The sequence below is a fragment of the Lithobates pipiens genome, unplaced genomic scaffold (assembly GCF_037356315.1).
Source record: "Lithobates pipiens isolate NorthernLeopardFrog02 unplaced genomic scaffold, aLitPip1_a1.2 Scaffold_3, whole genome shotgun sequence".
Taxonomy (NCBI): Eukaryota; Metazoa; Chordata; class Amphibia; order Anura; family Ranidae; genus Lithobates; species Lithobates pipiens.
Window position 1 is genome coordinate 66054019 of NW_027507790.1, and position 20275 is coordinate 66074293.

A 20275-nucleotide genomic window follows, 5' to 3' on the forward strand; every position below is an offset into this window, starting at 1 on the left:
AGTATAACGTGTGGGTTTTTTTTATTTTTTTTACGAACCTTTACATATCCTTTTAAAGCGGTAGTAAACCGCAGCAATAACAAAAAATTTATATTGGACCCCAGCAGTTTAAGTCCTAATGTGCTAGTATGCACCTCATACTAGCACAGTATGACAGACTTGCCTTTAAAATGAAACTTTTCAGTGGTGCACTGTAGGTGCTTCCATCTTCACCTGGTCTTCCTTCGAGGTTCGAGGGCTTCGGCAGTGTGAATAGCTAAGCCGCGATGACGTCACTCCCATGAATGTGCATGGGAGTCGCTGTTTACAGCACAGGGCTCCGAAGGAACGGCATGGGCATGCCATTCCTTCAGAGCACATGCGACGGTGACTGGCTGCTTGTAAAGTAAATATCTCCTATAGGTAAGCCTTATTATGGGCTTAACTATAGGTAAACATCAATCTAGGGAGTTTACGGCCCACTTTAATACATATACCAACTATCCTTTGTAAAAACAGATGCATATACTTACTATTTTCAGGCTGCTTTGGTTTTAGCCATGTCATGTGATCCGGCTCCCCTGTGTCAGTCAGCGGCAGCTGCAAGGGAGTGGAGGGACTGCTGAAATCTGCTGCACCATGGACAACTATAGGGGATGTTATCACTTCTGGCATGAAGAGCCATGGTCAGTGGCTTTCTCCATTGCCCTGCAGCCGCCGCTGTGTGACGCAGGGGATCAAGTGGCTGGACCAGACCAGGCTGAAAATAGGCAAGTATATACATCTTCCTTTATTTGCCAACTTGTTGTGTTGTGTGTGTTTGCTTTTTTTTAATTTTTTTTTAAGGTGCAGGTTTTAGGGCTAGCATTTTGATTTCCAAGTGAGACGCTGACCTGAAAACATGTATGTAGACTGGGGTTTGGTTTCCAACCTTGTTCTAGCTATAATCGAGATACCTAGACTCACAGGTTCACTTTAAATACATGTCTTCTCTTGGTCACCACAGCATTTGGCATGGTTTTAAAAGTGGAAAAGATTTTTAGTGTAGATTTGAGTTTTCAACAGGTAATGTCACATTTGTTACATGTTTTATGATTATGTCATTTTCACATTTCTTGTATCACTTCCTTTTCTTATAGCTATTGAGCAAACTATTGACCATGATGATAATGCCAACAGATCCTCTGTGAATTTAAGAATAAGGAAGACTCAGGTAAGGCGTACACATGACTTGACAACATTTTATTTTGTTTCCCCGTTTGTTTAAGCAGTACTTGTGTGGCTGTGACCTTTACCACTTGCTGGCTGTCTCGGGGGTGATCTTTTAACACATGTGCACACACACTGGGGAGAGTTTAAAGACTTTTGCAGAGGATTGTGACAAATGAAGCACAATTTATAGCTGATTGATGTTGGCACAAGTTAGCCCGAGTTTACCTTTAAAATGATCCAGCAGAAATGCTTGGATTCTGTTTCAAATTTTTTCAATGAAAGAAATGAGGAGGACACTAAGGGCTGTATTCTATTTAACATGATGCTGATATGTGTATGCACAGAAAGAAAGACGACCTGGTTGATTTACTAAAGGTAAGTAGGCAGTTCACTTTGCAAGGGAATTTTTACCTAACTTGGTAAATGTGGAGAAGATTCACTATGCAAAGAAAACGTAATCATGTGCACGAAAAATAAAAAGTAATAAGTAATTATGCTTGAAATATGATTTTGATGATGGAAGTCAGCAGAGCTTCACCTCATTCACTAAGCTCTGGGGAAAATTCCCCATGAAAGTAAATCGCTTTTTTGTGCCTAGTGGATCAAACACAAAGTATATTTTAAAATCCTCTATCAGACGTGCTAGGGGATCAATAGATTGATCACACGTCAGTAGGATAATCCAAAACTTATACTATTACTCATCCAACACATGTCTAACTGTATTAGAACTTAAAGCGGAGTTCCGCTTAAAAAAAATAAAATAAAAATTTAAAGTCAGCAGATACAGATACTGCAGCTGCTGACTTTTAATAATCGGACATTTACATGTCCCAGTGCCCAGCGATACGGTGGATCGAAGCCCCGCTCGTCTTCTCCGCTCGGCAGCACTGGCATTGTAACTCCTGGCTGTGGCTTCACAGACGCTCACCCACTGCGCGAGCCGTGCGTCTTGTCTGGCCGCGCAATCATCGGGGACCTGTGACGTGTTCTTGATTGGCTAGAGGGAGGGAGGAGAGCTGATCTCCTGCACCGAGTGAAGCGACGTCAGTAGCCAAAGCTACTTTTTTTTTTTTTTCATGCACATTAACAAATCTATTTTTTTTATTTTTTTTGGGTGGAACTATACTTTAAGCCAAAGCTTTTCTTTTCTATTTTGTATGGAGTACCATTTAGGACAAGAAGCGAGAGTAAGGCTGACCATAGACAATACAAATTCTTTCCTGTAGCCACGGGTTGCCGATTTATAGAAGATGTTGATTATCACTAGCGGCTATAGCAGCTGCTTGCGATAATCTGAAGCAAATCTGGCAGGCTGATTTTACCAAGTGGATCGATCAACTTGGTACTTTCAGCCTGCCCATTAATGGTTTGAATCTCAGGTTTCTCCTGAACCAGCTAACATTCGAACAGTGTATGAATGGCCTAAATCTCCCCAGTGTGAACACAAATGGCAGTAAAAACCTGATAGGTATTCTAACCCCTCGCTACTCTTAGAAAAAACACTTGTTTCTCTAAACGTCTTCCAGGACAGCCATAAGGCTTAGGGCTCCTCCAGGCCCATGTCAGTATTGGGGTTTCCTCCGGATGGGGTTAACATGTTTCCTGGAACTGGCTCCCCTAAGTCTCATGAGCCTGGCTCCTGTGGCATTGGGGTGGTATTCCTACCTTCTTCTTGGGTATTAGAGCAGCAAATCTACCAGGGGAGTAGGTTTGTGGCTGCTGTCTCTGCTTCTCAGTACATGGGGAATGTCTGAGCTCCTGCCCACGAGCCGCATGGTGGCAGTCGGCTTGTTTTCCCTGCTAAACAGCCTGGCTGGGATGTGCAGTGGAAGGGCGGAACTTGTGTTCCAAGCTGCCCCACAGGAACTACCCGGTGGGGTTACTTCCAGGGTGTGTGATATCCTCAGCGGGCACTGGAGATGCTAGTTCCGGTCTCTAAACAGGGAGGCTGGTGGTTTTTAAAAACGGTGAAACCCAGCATAGGCTGCGGACCTCTACAGAGATGGGTTTGACTCCTCTGTGATACCTGCACAGGCAGTGGAAGCAGGTCCTAACACCAGCACCTCACAGGTAAGCTTGCGCAGGCTGTTATGGAGTGTATGTGACGTAAAATTAATCGGGGTAATTTGTTTGCTGGCAGGCCAAGACTCAGGACAAGGCCCAAGCCCAGCCACCAAAAAGGAAATGTGTGGTTTGTGTAAACAAATTGAGCTCCTCATGGAGCAAAGCAGTTTGCCGCACCTGTATAGACAGCCTAGTTAAGGATGACCCAGTTGTCTCCTGTCAGAAAATGCTCACTTCTGTTAGAGATGAGCTTATGTCTGTGTAGCTCATTTAACCACATCAATACTGGGCACTTTCGTCCCCTTTTTTCCAGCCCAATTTTCAGCGCTCTCGCATTTTCAATGACAATTGCGTGGTCATGCTACCCTTTACCCAAATTAAATTTTTATCGTTTTGTTCGCACAATTAGAGCTTTCTTTTAGTGGTATTTATTAACGACTCCGTTTTTTATTTCTCTTATATTCACCGACCGACACAGCTCCCCTCTGAGCCATTGGGTTGTTACGCCACCTCTAGGAGAATACTAGGCATTACATGTTATGTAACACACAGAACTTTCCAGTTCTGCCCAAGGGGCGGTCCCTTATGTAACAACCCCCTCAGCCTGCCATGCAGTCATCTGTTTTATTTTTCCTAATGAAGGACCTAGGAACCTTGACTTCAATCCGTCTTTTTTTTATTTTTATGCATTAGCTTTGCTTTTTGTGCAAGATAGCAGATCAAAGGATCTGTCATCAACAGCCAGCTGGGAGACAGGCTGGATACCCTTATCCTTGTAGTCTCCCCAGCCTGGCCATCGTGCGTGTGCAGACCAGCGCTACGCATTGGGTCGGCCACGAGGAAACCTCAGCTCCAGAGGTGGTTGGTGAGCCTTTATGCTCTGGGGCGCACACATGACCGGGCTACTGATTTCTGCGTCAGTGTGCCGAGGCCAGCAGCCACCCTGTACTGATCAGTGGGTCTGTAATGCAAAGTCTCCCAGCTCTTCAGGACTCTTAAGTACAGATCTCCCTGCCACGGTGGGGCTGGGCATTCCCTGGGAGGAGGTCGATTTGGGGGTCCCTCACCACCCTCTTCTCTCCCTGTCCCTATCCCCCTACCCCCCCTGTGGGGGATGCTGCATATGGCTGCTGAGCTGTGTGTGTCCTGTGCAGGGGCTCTCGCCTTTGGGGGGGGGGGGGCTGCACTGGCTGGCTGTGTCCCGAGTCCTGTTTCTCATGTCCCTGGGGGTGCCTGTGAAGCTGTGCCTGTGTCCCTTGGAGTGCTGACCAGGATGTGAGGACAGCGAGGATGAGTTCCCGTCCGGGTCCGTGTGCGACAAAGCGCTTCTTGGAGCACTTATCACAGCTGTGCATGATACCCTGAAGATTCAGGAGCCAGCAGATCCATCTGCTGATGTAGCTGTCCTTTTTGGGTCCCGTAAGCCAGCCCGTTTACCTAAGGTGTTCCCGTATCTGACTTATTTTGACAAGTTAATTTACAAGGAATGGGGTCGCCCGCAATGGACCCTTTTGGTCCTCAAATGCATGACGGTGCGTTAGCCTTTTGAGGAGAGCCTTCTCAAAAGGTGGCCGGCTCCTCCGGTCGTGGACCCCCCAGTGTCCAGGTTAAACAAAGTAACCACAATCCCGGTAGAGGGGACTCCTGCATTTTAAGGATCCCGCGGAAAGGAAGGCCGAGGCGATGGCTCGTTCCTTGTTTACGGTTGTGGGGTCAGCCGTACGACCAGTACTGGCATCCGCACTTGTGTCACAAACACTGAGTGGGCAAAACTTTTGCATCGCAAATTCTGCGTGGAACTAGCAGACCAACTAGTGCAAGGCCTTAAAGCGGGGTTCCACCCTAAAGTGGAACTTCCACTCATCGGAACCCCCCCCCTCCTCCGGTGTCACAGTTAGCACCTTTTAGGGGGGAGGGGGGTGTAGATACTTGTCTAAGACAGGTATTTGCACCCACTTCCGGGCATAGACTCCCACGGGAGTCCATGCTGTTTCCTGTCCCGCCGCTCTGTCTGCTGGGACACAAACGGGTCCCAGAGACAGTGCGGACCATTCCCATTGCGCTGCGCGACTCACGCATGCGCAGTAGGGAACCAGGAAGTGAAGCCGCAACGCTTCACTTCCTGATTCCCTCACCAAGAATGGCGTCGGCAACAGCCAAGAGCCGAGCGATCAATCGGCCTCGGCTGCTGACATCGCTGGACCCTGGGACAGGTAAGTGTCCATTTATTAACAGTCAGCAGCTGTAGTATTTATAGCTGCTGGCTTTTATTTTTATTTTTTTCCAGTGGAATCCCTCTAAGTATGTTTGTGACAAGGCCCTGGATACTCTTCCCGTTATCCAGGGCTTCAGTGTCAGCAGTGGTGCTGTGGCGCTTGATTTGGTTGAAATGCTGGTCTGCCGACCAGGCATCCAAAAAAGCCCTGACGGATCTTCCCTTCCTTGGCGACCGGCTCTTTGGAGCCTCTTTTGGAGCCTCTTTGGATGACATTATTAAAAATGCCACAGGTGGTAAGAGTACACTACTCCCACAGGCCAGGAAGGTAAGGAGCCACGCCGTAAGCAAGGGCCCTCCGTTTCCGGTCACAAAAGGCTTTTTCGTCTGCCCAGAGCTTCGGAAAAACTTCCCCAGCCCGACAGGATGACCACAGAAGGACAGAAACGTCCCTGGAACCACAAGCCTAACAACCCTGCGAACAAAAGTGCTACCGCATGAAGGTTTGGAAAACGAGTTACGGGAAGTGACATACACAAACTTGCTGCTCATCTCTGTTTTGCTCAGTTATAATTTTTCAAATGTGTGTACCTTTTCTTACTATGCTGTAACAATAAAGTTTTAAATAATTCTACACTATCGAGCATCCCTCTTGCCCTGTTTATGAGGTCCACCCACCCCAGTGATAAGAGAGACCGCATATTCGCTCCAAGTGAACCTAAAGATAACCAGATATCAGTGAGACCGATTTGGGGACGCCCCGCCTGGGGACATACAAGGGTTCTAAAACCTATTTTTATGCTGTAACCTTACAGCATTAAGGTAAGGGGACACCTATCTACTTAACTAACGGAGAAAAGGAAAAATCGCCTCCCCATTATTATTGCACTACCCAGGAGCAGCAGCACTTTATTTGGATTCCTTTGGTCATTTGAAGTCTGCACAGTTTTTTTTTTTTTTGCATTGTTTTCACGGATATTCTCAGTATTGCAATTATTGCAAAGTTTGCACGGACATTATCAGTATCATAATTACTGACACATGCACTTTATATGTGTTATTTTGGATCACTACAACTTTGCACCTTATATAGCAGTAGCTTACACAGACATTTCTGTTGAGCCGTTTATGAATGTTTTTTCTTTACCTTTTATTAGATATTTTGCATGAATATTGCATGAATATATGTGGTGAGCCATGCATGCATAAATCGCTGTGCATGTGTGCCACTTTTGTCATTGCAGCCCAACCAGTTGAGCAGGTCTAAGCCCTTGTACACACGGTCGGAGAATCCGTCGGAATGTGTCTTATCGGACCGTGTCGTCGGATAATCCGACTGTGTGTGGTATGCATCGGACTGATTCCGTTGGACCCAATTTTCCAACATGTTGGAAATATTTCCCGACCAACTGGGCCGGTCGGACCTAATCCGATCATGTGTAGCGAATTTTGATCGGACCAAGTGCCACGCATGCTCATATCAAATTCCTACATCAAAGCTATTGGCTACTAGCCTGAATGTAGTCCTATCTACGTCATCACGTTCTGAAAGATCGGATTTTTCGACAACTTAATCCGACTGTGTGTATGCAACAGTTTCGGACAAGATCCGACGGATTTGGTTGTCGAAATCTCCGACCGTGTGTACAGGGGCTAAGGCTCTGAACACAGAAGACGACTGGGCGAGGATGAAAGCTCTGGGGACAAGGGGGGAATGTGACTGTTGTATACCTGCAGAAAGGAAATTACAAGATAAGCATGTCATAATGTGCAAATATGCTGAGTAATATTTTACATCATGTCAAAAGCTTCTGGAGGGCCCCAATATTCTTGGGTGGTTTAGTTCCACTTTTAAATATATGAAAGTGTGCATTTTATGATCACATTGATGTTGCACTTTTGCCTTAAGGTGGCTACAAACATAAGTGATAGTGATTTTGATCCAGCTACTTAAGATGATCAGATGCTGTAGGCGAGATAAAGCAATTGGTGTGTGTGTGTGTGTGTGTGTGTGTGTGTGTTTCTCCAGCCAGTCACTGATTGTTTTTTGCTTTAAGCTGGCGCTGGTTTCTCCCTTCTCGCTTCTCTGTAAGCCTTAATATGCATATTCGCCAAATTCGTGAGCGATCACTGTTTGTTCAGTGAGCTATCATGCATACATGGCCGGCCACCATCTGGTGTTTGGCAAGTATTTTTGCTGCAATGTTTCGGTGTATATTTTGTATAACTTGCAAGTCATCCCTCCTGTGTCTATATAAAATATAATGAACTTTTTGTGAAAACTTACAATTTTAATATTTTTGAGTGGGATTGAACAGGAAGGGCGTGACTTTGACTCCTCATATTAAGCAATATGTTAGAATCACTGTTTTGGTGTAGTTATCTAGATGTGTTTGTGTATAGTAGTGGGCAAAGGTCTAATGGATAATCTACTGACGTATAAAAGAAAAGTAAATTCTCTGTTATTGCTTTATTGAGGCCTGCATTCTGTAGAAAAAGGAAAAGATCAAAGTACTGTCTGTGTAAGCTACATATTATGGTTGTCCTGACACTCCACTCTCTCTATTTATTTATTTATTTTTTCTTTAGGAAATGCAGATCTATGTGGGCAGCCTAGGTGTTGCGCTAATCGTAAATATGAGAGGATAGCTGCCCATTCTAGCGCAAAGTGGATGTAAACCCAATTCATGATATTTGACCTGGGCACATATATCTGTAGTGTTTTCTTATCGCTCTCCAAAGTCCTGAGTTCCTTGTGTTTCTGCTGTGTCTTTCCTCTGTTATCAGCAGTGGTAGCCACCCCATTAGGGGTGCCGCCCCTCTAATTCATGCACCCGGCCCCTAATCTACAATCATGGAGCTGGACACATGGATTTCAATGGGGTTTTTCTTTTTTGGAAGCACGATTATAGCCTCAGTCTCTAAATGGCTTAAAAAAAGGGTGGTTTCGGGGCGCTGAGCACTATGCCTTGAGCAGATACAGTTGTGTGACAATAGGGAGTTCAGTATTCGCTATTGTCTTCCTGATTCTCCTCCTGGCCAATCAGGAACCGGGTCCTGAGACCCAATTGGTCAGGGAGTCTGATTGACCAGGAGGATAATCGAGTCTCTGGACCTATTTCTTGTTTTGGCTAGGAGAAGAAGCAACACCTCCTAACAGAAGGGGCTGCCTGGGAGGGAAGGGACGTAGCAGACAAGCGGGTAGCCAGTGCGGGGAGTAGTGCAAGTTCCTAACGAGGCTGGCCTGTGCATCGGGGTGAAGGTTGTGGTGGCGATATTGAGCACCAGCGGCCACTGGTTATCAACTTAACTTCTGACAGGGGAGATGAAAACCGCCTGAAATGTATGTTGGGGAGGTTGCTATAAATTAGCAGAGAGCTGGTCTTGTCATATCACAGCTCTGAAAGTATCTTTGTTGTTCTTCCTGTGGGGGTTGGGCGGGTGCCTTTTCTCCAATCAGCTGTCACACAATGTAAGCCAAGACTACACTCCTACAGCTGAATGAGGAAGTAAAAATTCTAACACTATGTAAGATATTTCTAAACAATATAGCAAGCTGAAGACAGCAGATATACATGTAAACCTTATGTAGGGAGATTTATTTCATCCCTGTGTATCATCTGAGACTGTTCACTTCCCTGTGTATAGGAGAGGGTTTACATCCACTTTAACTTAAAGTTCATGTTATGCAACCTTCTGCTGTTGTCCCCACACAAACTAGCAGATCTTTATGCTGCACTTGCCGATCTTTTGAATAAAGGTGTTTTTGCCCTAGTTCCACTGGCAGGTTTCAGGTTTTTATCCCAATCTCTTTACAGCTGCCAAACCAAAAGTGTCTGAGGGACTTAAATTCCTTCATTCAGTTAATAAAGTTTTGCATGGAATCCAGCAGGTTGCTAATGGCCTCCTTCCATCGGGGAGACTTTCTAGCCTCTGCAGACATCAAAAAAGTGTATCTGCATGTCCCTAACTTGGATCTTTCTTCTTAAGAAAAAAATTCTGACTTTCTGCTTCCAGATGCAAAATGAACAGTCCATGAGCTTTTCCAAGGTGGCTCTGAATGAGAATTCTGCACTTGATGGCAGCCTCTTTTCAAGGCAGTTCTATTTGCTCATTTCTGTTCCAAGCCTCTTAAACTCAACTCTGTCCTCACAGGACAAGTTGGTTCAGTCTTTGGACAAACGAACTCGCCTGGCTCCAAGGACCAGATTATCACTAGCCTGGTGGTCTAGGAATCCAGCTTTTAAAGAGGTTCTTGAGGCTGAAGGTTTTTTTTTTTTTTTTTATCTCTATGCAGGAGAGAGGGCCAGGAGCATCAGTGAGGGACCCGAGAATAGGAGGATCTGGGCTGCTTTGTGCTATACCACTACAGATGATACATTTTTTTTTTTCTTCAAAAAAAGTTTCTTTACCACCTTAATAACCTTGGCAACAACACCTTTTTTGAGTCTGTGTGTTTTTTTTTTTTTATTATTTTTTTTTGTTTTTTGTTTTTTTACGTTTACAAATAACATATGGTATCATACAATGACCAGCCAGTATTGTAGCACCACATAGAAGCAAGGACAGAAGGAAGATACAAGTAGTACAAATGCAGGGTAAAGGTACAGTGGAACGACAAATAAGGATGGGAGGGGGTTGGGACCAACAAAGGTAATAACCAAGGAAACCTACAACCTAGATCCTCCTTGATGACCCAGCAGAAACAGTAATGCCCTGTGCATTCACCCAACAATGCCATATTTTGGTGTATTTGTGAGGGCAGTTCCTTCTAAAGTAAAAAAAAAATAATAAAAAAAAAAATTTTGCTCCATTTATGTGATTTTAGTTTTTACAATAGTGACTTAATGCTTGTTTTATCTTTTAGTCATAACTTTTTTTTTTTGTCAAATAACTTTTTATTAGTTTAAAGTGAAACATTACACGTCAAACACTTCAGTTCAGCATTGGGGGAGCGAAAGAAAGGGATCAGAAAAATTACAGGGGAGAACATACCATAAAAGCATATTGGCCTACGTAATACCGCCACCTGGAGCAGGTACAAGCCGGGCCAGGTAGAGCTATTCACAGACAGCATGTTCTGCAACACATGTAAAACAGGGATACAGTCCAACCAGTAATAAACCTATCCTCAAGACTTAACCACCAGTCCAGAGTGGCAATCCGAGGATACATGTGGCAACTAATAGTGTAAGACACTTATAATACACTTTAACCCAATCAAACACCCCCCCTCGGGGGGGGGGGGGGGTCTGGAAGAATGATAGGCATAAGAGAAAGGAAGAAGGGAAAAAGAGAAAAGATAGGAAAAAGGAGAGAAGAAAGGGATACCTAAGGATAGAAAGAAAGGTAGAGAGGAAAAGGAGGGGGTAGGGGTGGGTAGCCATCCGAATACTTCCGCTTGCCTGTCAGGGTCGATCGTCCTTAAGATTCCAGGGGTTCCAGACTACGTCATGCGCTTCCAGCCGGTCCTGTATCCTGGCGGTCATCCTCTCCATAAGCTCCACATCTCTAATGCGGGCGTATAATGCGTCCGGGGTAGGGGGGTGCGTTTTTTTCCAGTGGAGAGCAACAAGACACCTCGCTGCGGTCAAGATATGGCGGGATAATTTCTGTAGGGATTTGGACAATTTGGGGAAAGGGACTCCCAGTAAAAAGTGCTTTGGGTTCAAGTCCAGGGGTTGGTCCAGGATACTGGCCAAGAGCGTACGGACTTCCGTCCAGAAAGGGACTATACGAGGGCATTGCCAGTATATATGCAAGAGGGTGCCCTTATGCCCCACACAGCGCCAGCACCGGTCTGTTGTAGAAGGATAAATAGCGTGCAGGACATCCGGGGTCATGTACCAGAAGAACAATATTTTGTATGCATTCTCCCGGTAGAGCGTACACATGGAGCTCTTGGATGCCTGTGACCAAATCACCCGCCATTGCTCCTCCGTGAACACTTCACCCAGAGCCTCCTCCCATTTAAGCATATATGCATGTTTGCCGTTAAGACCCATAGGAAAGGCGTTAATTATTTTATAAATATCCGATATCATCCCCTTCTGTGCCGTACCTGATGAGACTACTATTTCAAACATGGTAGGCGGGGAGAAACGGAGGTCTGAGGAGATGGTCTGGGCAAAGTGACGGATTTGTAAGTAACTATAGAAGCTCTGCCGGGGGAGGTCAAACCGGGATTGGAGTTCAGTGTAAGTCAGTAACCTCCTAGATCTGGGATCCACCAGAGATCTCAGATGGAAAAGGTTCCGGGAGGACCAGGGGTGTTGCATCTGGCGAGATAGGCTATCTGGCACTCGAGGGTTGGATATAAAAGAGGTCAGGAGCGATTTAGCCGAGGTCAGGGCAAATGCCTTGGAAGACCTATGCCATAGGTTCTGCAGGTGGGACATAGGGCCCAACAATTGGGACTGAGGAATCACTGCCGCCGCACTCCAGAGCATACTATTAGGGTGTGTAGGGGCCAACCATCGGGATTCAATTTCCGACCAGCGATTGTGAGGCCTCTGGGTAGTCCAAGAAGCGACCGCGCGGAGTTGGGCAGCCTGATAATACCTGACTAGGTCCGGGAACGCTAACCCCCCATCCGATTTGGAGGCGGTCATAACCGAGCGAGGTATCCTGTACCTTTTATGATTCCATACAAATCGAAGTAGGTCCCTTTGCAATTTTTTCAGGTGAGAGGAGGGGACTGGAATGGGGAGGGTCTGAAAAAGATAGAGAAGTTTCGGGAGGATAGCCATCTTCACAGAGGCTATTCTACCAAGCAGAGAGATTTGGTGTTTCCGCCACTGTAGCAAGAGACGCCTAATATCTCCATAGAGGGATGGGTAGTTTGCCTGATAAAGGGAGGTATAGGTTGGGGTAATGTTTACCCCCAGGTATCGAAGGGAGGTGTACCTCCAATGGTAGGGAAAGTTGGATCGTAGGTGTTCCACCTCCAACGGTGGAATGTTAATCGGAAGGGCTTCGGATTTCGACGCATTAAGTTTGTAACCCGATAGCGCACTGTAACGATCCAACTCCATATGCAGGTTGGGCAGGGATATCCTGGGTTGGGTAAGAGTGAGAATTACGTCGTCCGCAAATAGCGAGATCTTAAACTCCTGGCCTCGCACCGGAACCCCTCTTATAGCCTGGTTCCGCCTGATAGATGCCGCCAGGGGTTCAATACAGAGGGCAAATAGTAGGGGTGACAGCGGGCATCCCTGACGCGTACCGTTGGAGATGGAAAAGGGGGAAGAGGTGGCAAAGGGAGTCTTCACTTGAGAAGACGGGTCGGAGTAAAGATGTTGTATGGCCCGCAGAAAAGGTCCCTCCATCCCTATGTGGGTCAGGGTGGCGAAGAGGAAGGGCCAACCCAGTCTATCAAATGCTTTTTCTGCATCCAAGCTCAGGAGCAGGGACGGCACTCCCTCCCTGTTCGCCACCTCGACCAGGTCTATCACCTTCCGGGTGTTATCCCCTGCTTGTCGGAGGGGGACAAAGCCCACTTGGTCCTTATGGATCAAAGAGGGTAGGACCTTGTTAAGGCGCAGAGATAGCAGTTTAGTAAAAATTTTTAGGTCCGCGTTCAGCAGCGCAATGGGTCTATAATTCGCACAATGGATGGGGTCCTTATCTGGCTTGGGGATTAAGGTAAGGAAGGAACGTTGCATATCTGAGGGGACGGGTGTTTTCTGTAGAAAAGCATTAAAGAGTCTGCTCATATGCGGAGTTAAGAGGGGGGAAAATGCTTTGTAATATTCGTAGGGCAGCCCGTCTGGGCCTGGGGACTTATGTGCGGGGAGGGATTTAATGGTCTCTTCCACTTCGTCTTCCGTGACGGGCATGTTCAAAATGAGCAAGTCCGAATCTCTAATTTTGGGGATGGCGCTGTCGGACAAGTACTGCTGTATACGCTGTGAGACCTCCAGCGACACAGGGTTGCTAGGGATGTCAGGACTATTATAGAGCTCCGCGTAAAAGCCAGCAAACGTATCAACTATGTCTTTGGGGTGGGAGACAACCGCATTAGATCTAGTTTTTATCTGGTGTGGGGCAGAGAGAAGGGTTTTGTCTTTGAGCTTCCGCGCTAGGAGGGAGTGTGCTTTATTGCCCCTGTCATAGTATGTCTGTTTGATCCTCAGAAGGGCTTTCTCAACACGGCGAAGCGCCAGGTCCGCCAGCGCCATTCGCAAATTAACAATTTTCCTAAGGAGTGGTACCGTCGGTGAGGCCTGCAGTTTCTGCTCTAACTGTCTAAGTTCCTTCTCGGTGTTAAGCTTGGTGGCCGCGACGTCTCGCTTCAAGGCCGAGGAAAGCGCAATGCATCTACCCCGCATCACCGCCTTGTGGGCTTCCCACACAGTGGAGAGGGGTAGTCATAACTTTTTGCTGTGCGTGTCCCCATATATATGACTCCACTTTATTGGTACTGATGACCTTTGTCACTGAGAAAGTGAGGGGAAATGGAAGGGTTTAGAGTAGGGTGGCCACATTTCCTAACTGCCATTCAGGGACACAACTGGAGAGTGAAGATCATACCAGTCCCTGCTAAATGTTGCTGGGCGAGGGGGGGGGGGGGGGCGGGTGCCGACTGCCGAGGTGGGTGCAGAGAGTAGTACAGCACTAGGCGCGCGCTTCGCTCCTGGCCTGTCTGATAGTCTGTGACATCACTGGTTGCAAGACGCTAGATGGGGCTGGCCCTAGCAACCAGTTCCAGAAATGTATTTAGTAGGATGGCTGCACTGTCTCTGTCCTCTATTTAATTTTGGGACACTATATTGTCCTGGAATTAAGGTGCCAGGACCTGGGACATGCATGCCAATTGTGGGACAGTACTGGGCTATCCGGGACACGTGGGCACCCTAGTTTAGAGTTGTCCCTATAATAACAGGTAAGGGGAAATCTTCCAGTGGGTACAATCTTGAGAGGGAAATTTGCCTCGCTTTTTGAGATTTCCTCTAACTCCCTTTTATGTTTCTGGAGCAAGACCTTAAGGGTACTGGTACACAGAAAATAATAGCTCTGCCCTACTCTGAGAGTAAGAAAAGGAAAAGCATTGACTATACATACCTTCTAACAGGTAAATATTTTTATAAATAATTTTTTTTCTGTTACCTAGACAGAACAATATATCTTCTTGTATTGTATGTATTTATAAAAGATTACCTTTATGCTTATATTTAAAAGTTTTAAAACACTGAGCCTTCCCCCACACGGGGGAACTAGGTTTGTCTGGACTAGCACCTTCTGCTTCATTTACATTGAAGATTTGGTCTCTGTAATCTCTTGTGTGCTGTACTTGATGGTACATCTTGTAATTTCTATCTTGCTTGTTCATATCCAGCACTAATGTAAATTTTTTTTTTTTTATTGTTCCAGCATACAGTATTGTGCAGAAAATTTGGGGAGGTTATGATAGAATACAATGAAACGCAGATTCAGTTTCGGGAGCGCAGTAAAGGACGGATACAGCGTCAGCTAGAAATAAGTATGATATTTCTATAAATCTTGCTTTCTGTATTGTATTTTTCCTGAACTCTGGACTTGGGGTGGAGGAGGTAGCAGAGCCATACATCTTTCCAGTATATCGCATGTTTTTATTAATGAGTGGAGTGTGGAATGATGGGTCCACATTAAAGCTAAACTTTAATTTGCCAATATTTTACCTTTCCGATATGCTAATAATATTTTTAAATGAAAACTTTTTTTGTTTGTTTTTTTTTTTTTTTTTTTTTTTTAGATCTCATTTTCAACCTAGTGACATCATCACTGCATCTCAATGCTTCTCTGTGCAATGTAGACATATGGATGAAGGGAGGGGTGGGAAAACATCACAGCTCCCTGCCTCAGTACTCCTCTCAAGAGTCCTCAGTCCTTATGCAAGCTGAGTGCTGGCCCTTGAGAGTAGTTATGCAAATATCAAATTGCTCTGATGGGTAGATGCCAGTCTTGAGTCTTGGGCATCCTAGACAGGTTGTATTTGCATGCAGACCACCTTGGGTAATGTCCACCTGTGATGTTGAGTCTCCATGTTTAAAAGGATTGAAATCCAATAAATGAAAGGTGCCAGCCAGAGACAGGAAAGCTCTGGAGGAAAGCGCTAGATGAAGCTGGATGTCCATCAGGCAAGGAAATTAAGCAAGCTTTATCTGATTTGCTGCAGCTTCTAATAAACGCTGTTAGAAGCTCGCACTGTGCAGTAAAATCTGAATAAAAAACTTTTTTTTTTTTTTTTTTCTTTTTTTTTTTCAGACTGTGGGCTGTCGGATTCCTCTATCCATGCTATACAGCTGGGATGGGCACATTTCCTGCCGGTTGTCAAAATGCCCAAACTGTGGCTTCATCTGACTGGATGAATCCATTTTTTAACTAACAGGTTTCTGCCCGGCTCCTTCAGTTTTTCAGTCAAAAGATGTTGAGTGGGAGCATACACAGCTCAGTTTACCTGCTGCAAACGGGCAGATACCTTTCAAGTGTATTTTATTGCGGAATATTAAAAAGCCTGACTGCTCGCAGAGTATGACAGTAGAACTTTAGTTCCACTTAAGGATTGCTCAGCAGCATTTTTGTGTTTAACCACTTCAGCTCCGGAAGGTTTACCCCCTTCATGACCAGGCCATTTTCTACGATGCGGCACTGCGTTACTTTAACTGAAAATGACGCTGTCGTGCGACTCTGTACCCAAATAAAATTGATGTCCTTTTTTCCCACAAATAGAGCTTTCTTTTGGTGGTGCTTGATCACCTCTGTGTTTTTTTTTATTTTTTGTGCTATATACAAATAAGGACAGACAATTAAAAAAAAAAACATTTTTCTTTCTGCTAAAAAAAACATGTCCAATAAAAAAAAATCAAACTTAATCAGTTTAGGCCAATATGTTTTCTGATGCATGTTTTTGGTAAAAAAAAAAAAAAAATCCCAGTAAGCGTATATTGACCGGTTTGTGCAAAAGCTATAGCTTCTACAAAGGATGGGATCTATTAATGGAATTTTTTTATAAAAAAAAATTTTTTTCTAGCAATAGCGTCAATCAGCAGCTTATAGCGTATAGACTGCGATATTGTGGTGGACAAATCGGACACTAAATGACACTTTTTAGGAGACCAATGACAATAATGCAGTGAATAGTGCTAAAAATATGCACTGTCAATGTACTCATGACACTGGCAAGAAAGGGGTTAACATCAGGGGGAGATCAAAGGGTTATATGTGTGCCTAGGGAGTGTTTTCTAATTGGGGGAAGGCAAAGATCAATGTTCCTGCTTGGCAGAAACATAAGATCACCACCTTCTCTACTGACAGAATGGCGATCTGCCTTGTTTACATAGGCAGACTGCTGTTCTGCTTGTCTCACGAACGATTGCCTGGTGTCGGCGGACATCAAATCCACTGGACCCGCTTTTTGACTCTGACTGTGTGCAATCACAGTGTGAGCTGGTCGCACCAGACGTGCAGGTTCAGGTATGTGATTCTGCGCAGAGGAGCCCTGCAGTAAATGTGGAGCCCTGCAGTAAATGTGCACTATAAGAAGGCAAACAGTCTTAGAATACTTGTCAAGTTCTGTACTAGCCTTGCTCATAATTGTTCATATGTGATTACAACATAGAAAAATGCCCAATGTTCCTTTGCTCATTGATCTAACCTTACAACTAGTGGAATGGTAAATGTGCATCAGACTATACAACTGCAGAAAAGAAAATGCTGTGTGTCTCATACTTTTCCTGTTGAAATATTAATAAATGAAACCATTTTTTTGAAACCATTTTCTAAAACCTCTTTTTAACTGGAAAGTGTGAAGAGCAGAAATCTTTAATGGATCTCTGTGGGCATGCACACAAATTACATCTTATTGCCTTGTTTCAGCTGGAAAAACAACTACAGATGAAGAACTGGAAGAGATGCTGGAGACCGGGAACCCAGCAATTTTCACTTCAGATGTAAGTAGAATTTTTATTTTTTCAAAAATGCATGAATGGATAGTGAAAAAACAAAAGAAACATTTATCTTAAGTGCTGAATTTTAAAAGTATTTACCGGGGGAAAAAGTTTATCGATTTACTATAAAATATACCTTTTATAGATCATTTCAGATTCCCAGATTACCAGGCAAGCTCTAAATGAGATTGAATCGCGGCACAAGGATATCATGAAGCTGGAATCTAGCATACGGGAGTTACATGACATGTTTATGGACATTGCCATGTTAGTGGAGACACAGGTAAATTAAGAATTCATTATTTTTCTTCTGCTTTTTTGAAAACTGGGTAAAAAACAAAACAGGGCTTTGAAATTCAGTAACAATGAACTCCAATATTGTGCACTCTATTTGTAGTATTTTTTTTTCTTCTTTAGAAAAATAAATAAATAAATAAATGTCATATTTACCTGCTTTTTATGTAGGGTATTGCACAGAACAGCCTTAAACCTCTTCTTTTGTGGTCCCCTGCTTGCCTATCCTGGCTCCTCTTCTGCGTACACCACCATTGCAAGACGCTTGCTATGGGGGGCGCGCATTCTCCGGAGCTGGGCTGTTTTTGCATCCATAGACGCACAGAGTTTGACTTGTCCCCCGCTTTCTACTCACTGGCCAATCGCTCCCACTGGTCTCAGTGTAGCCATTGAGAGAGAAGAGCTGCAGCCGGGTAGAGGGCTGTATCGAGAGGAGTGATAGGTAAGTATTTGGGAAAAGGGGAGGGGGGTATGAACAGGTATTGGATTTTATTTTATTTTTTTAACCTTAAAGGGGTTGTAAAGCTTCATGTTTTTTCACCTTAATGCATCCTATGCATTAAAGGGGTTGTAAAGGTTTTTTCCACCTTAATGCATTCTATGCATTAAGGTGAAAAAACATCTCACACTGCCGGCGCCCCCAGTCCCCCCATTTTTAATTACCTGACCCCTCGAAAATCCCGTGCTCGCCCCCTGTCGTCCTCTTCGCTGCTCAGCCTGGCTGCTGATTGGCTGGAGTGGATGGATTGAAAGCAGCGCAGCCATTGGCTCGCGCTGCTGTCAATCACATCCAATGATGCAGCGCGCCGGGGGGCGGGGCCGTGTGATACAGCGAGGGGCTATAGCCACCGGCTGTATCATGGGATCGCAACCCGCAGGTGCTTCTCACCATGCGAGGGAGCTCGCATGAACGTGAGAAGTACCTGCGGGAGAAAGCTGAGACAGCAGAAGAGCAGGTTCGGGGCCACTCTGTGCAAAACGAGCTGCACACTGGATGTAAGTATAACATGTTTGTTATTTAACCACTTCAGCTCCGGACCAATAAACACCTTAAGGACCAGAGGTCTTTTTGCAATTTCGCACTGCGCTGCTTTAACTGGTAATTGCGCGGTCATGCAATATTGCACCCAAACGAAATTTGCGTCCTTTTCTTCCCACAAATAGAGCTTTCTTTTGATGGTATTTGATTGCCTCTGCGATTTTTTTTTTTTGCGATATAAATGGAAAAAGAGCGAAAATTTTGAAAAAAAAAGATATTTTCTTCTTTTTGTTATAAGAAAAATCGAAGAAACTAAATTTTAGTCATACATTGAGGGCAAAATTTATTCAGCCACATGTCTTTAGTAAAAAAAATGTCAATAAGCGTATATTTTTTGGTTTGCGCAAAAGTTATAGCGTCTACAAACTAGAGTACATTTTCTGGAATTTACACAGCTTTTAATTTATGACTGCCGATCTCATTTCTTGAGGTGCTAAAATGGCAGGGCAGTACAAATCCCCCCCAAATGACCCCATTTTGGAAAGTAGACACCCCAAGGAAATTGCTGATGGGTATGTTGAGCCCATTGAATATTTATTTTTTTTGTCCTAAGGGATTGAATAATGACAAAAAAAAAAAAAAAAAATTTTTTTTACAAAAAGTTGTCACTAAATGATATATTGCTCACACATGCCATGGTTATATGTGAAATGACACCCCAAAATACATTCTGCTGCTTCTCCCGAGTACGGGGATACCACATGTGTGGGACTTTTTGGGAGTCTAGTCGCGCACGGCACCCCGAAAACCAATCACCACCTTCAGGATTTCTAAGGGTGCAAATTTTTGATTTAACTCCTCACTACCTATCACAGTTTCGAAGGCCATAAAATGCCAAAATAGCACAAAACCCCCCCAAATGACCCCATTTTGGAAAGTAGACACCCCAAGCTATTTACTGAGAGGCATGTTGAGTCCATGGAATATTTTATATTTTGCCAAAAGTTGCGGGAATATTACAAACTTTTTTTTTTTTTGCACAAAGTTGTCACTAAATGATATATTGCTCACACATGCTATGGGCAGATTTATCGCTTAGTGACACTGGCAAAAGGGGGTGAAAGGGTTAACTAGCGGAAATCAGGGGGTTAAAACCATTATTGGGTAGTATATCGGGGTACCTAGCGCTATAAAAACCTGGCGGTGAACCTAAAAAAATAACTAGCTACCTAGCGACTGTAGCGACACTAATGCAGCGATCAGAAAAACGATCGCTTAGTGACACTGGCAAAAGGGGGTGAAAGGGTTAACTAGCGGCAATCAGGGGGTTAAAAACATTATTGGGTAGTATATCGGGGTACCTAGCGATATAAAAACCTGGCGGTGAACCTAAAAAAATAACTAGCTACCTAGCGACACATGCAGCGATCAGAAAAATGATCGCTTAGTGACACTGGCAAAAGGGGGTGAAAGGGTTAACTCTAGGGGCAATCAGGGGGTTAAATCTTTATTGGGGGGTGATAGGGGGCTACCCTGGACCTAACACTAACTGTCCTGACAGTTTTTACTGTCACAACTGACACTGAATGCATTGATCAGTAA

At 44.7% G+C, this 20275-nt stretch overlaps 1 protein-coding gene across 1 annotated transcript in view; it reads left to right on the top strand.

Annotated features, from left to right (window-relative positions):
• The window catches only part of STX2 (syntaxin 2), an 80271-nt gene that overhangs the window by 34310 nt on the left and 25686 nt on the right, over positions 1 to 20275 (top strand). The window contains exons 5-8 of the mRNA XM_077461780.1: positions 1119 to 1192; positions 14846 to 14954; positions 17330 to 17403; positions 17546 to 17683. Of these exons, the coding sequence (XP_077317906.1) occupies positions 1119 to 1192; positions 14846 to 14954; positions 17330 to 17403; positions 17546 to 17683 (395 nt within the window). The remainder of the gene's footprint in view (positions 1 to 1118; positions 1193 to 14845; positions 14955 to 17329; positions 17404 to 17545; positions 17684 to 20275) is intronic.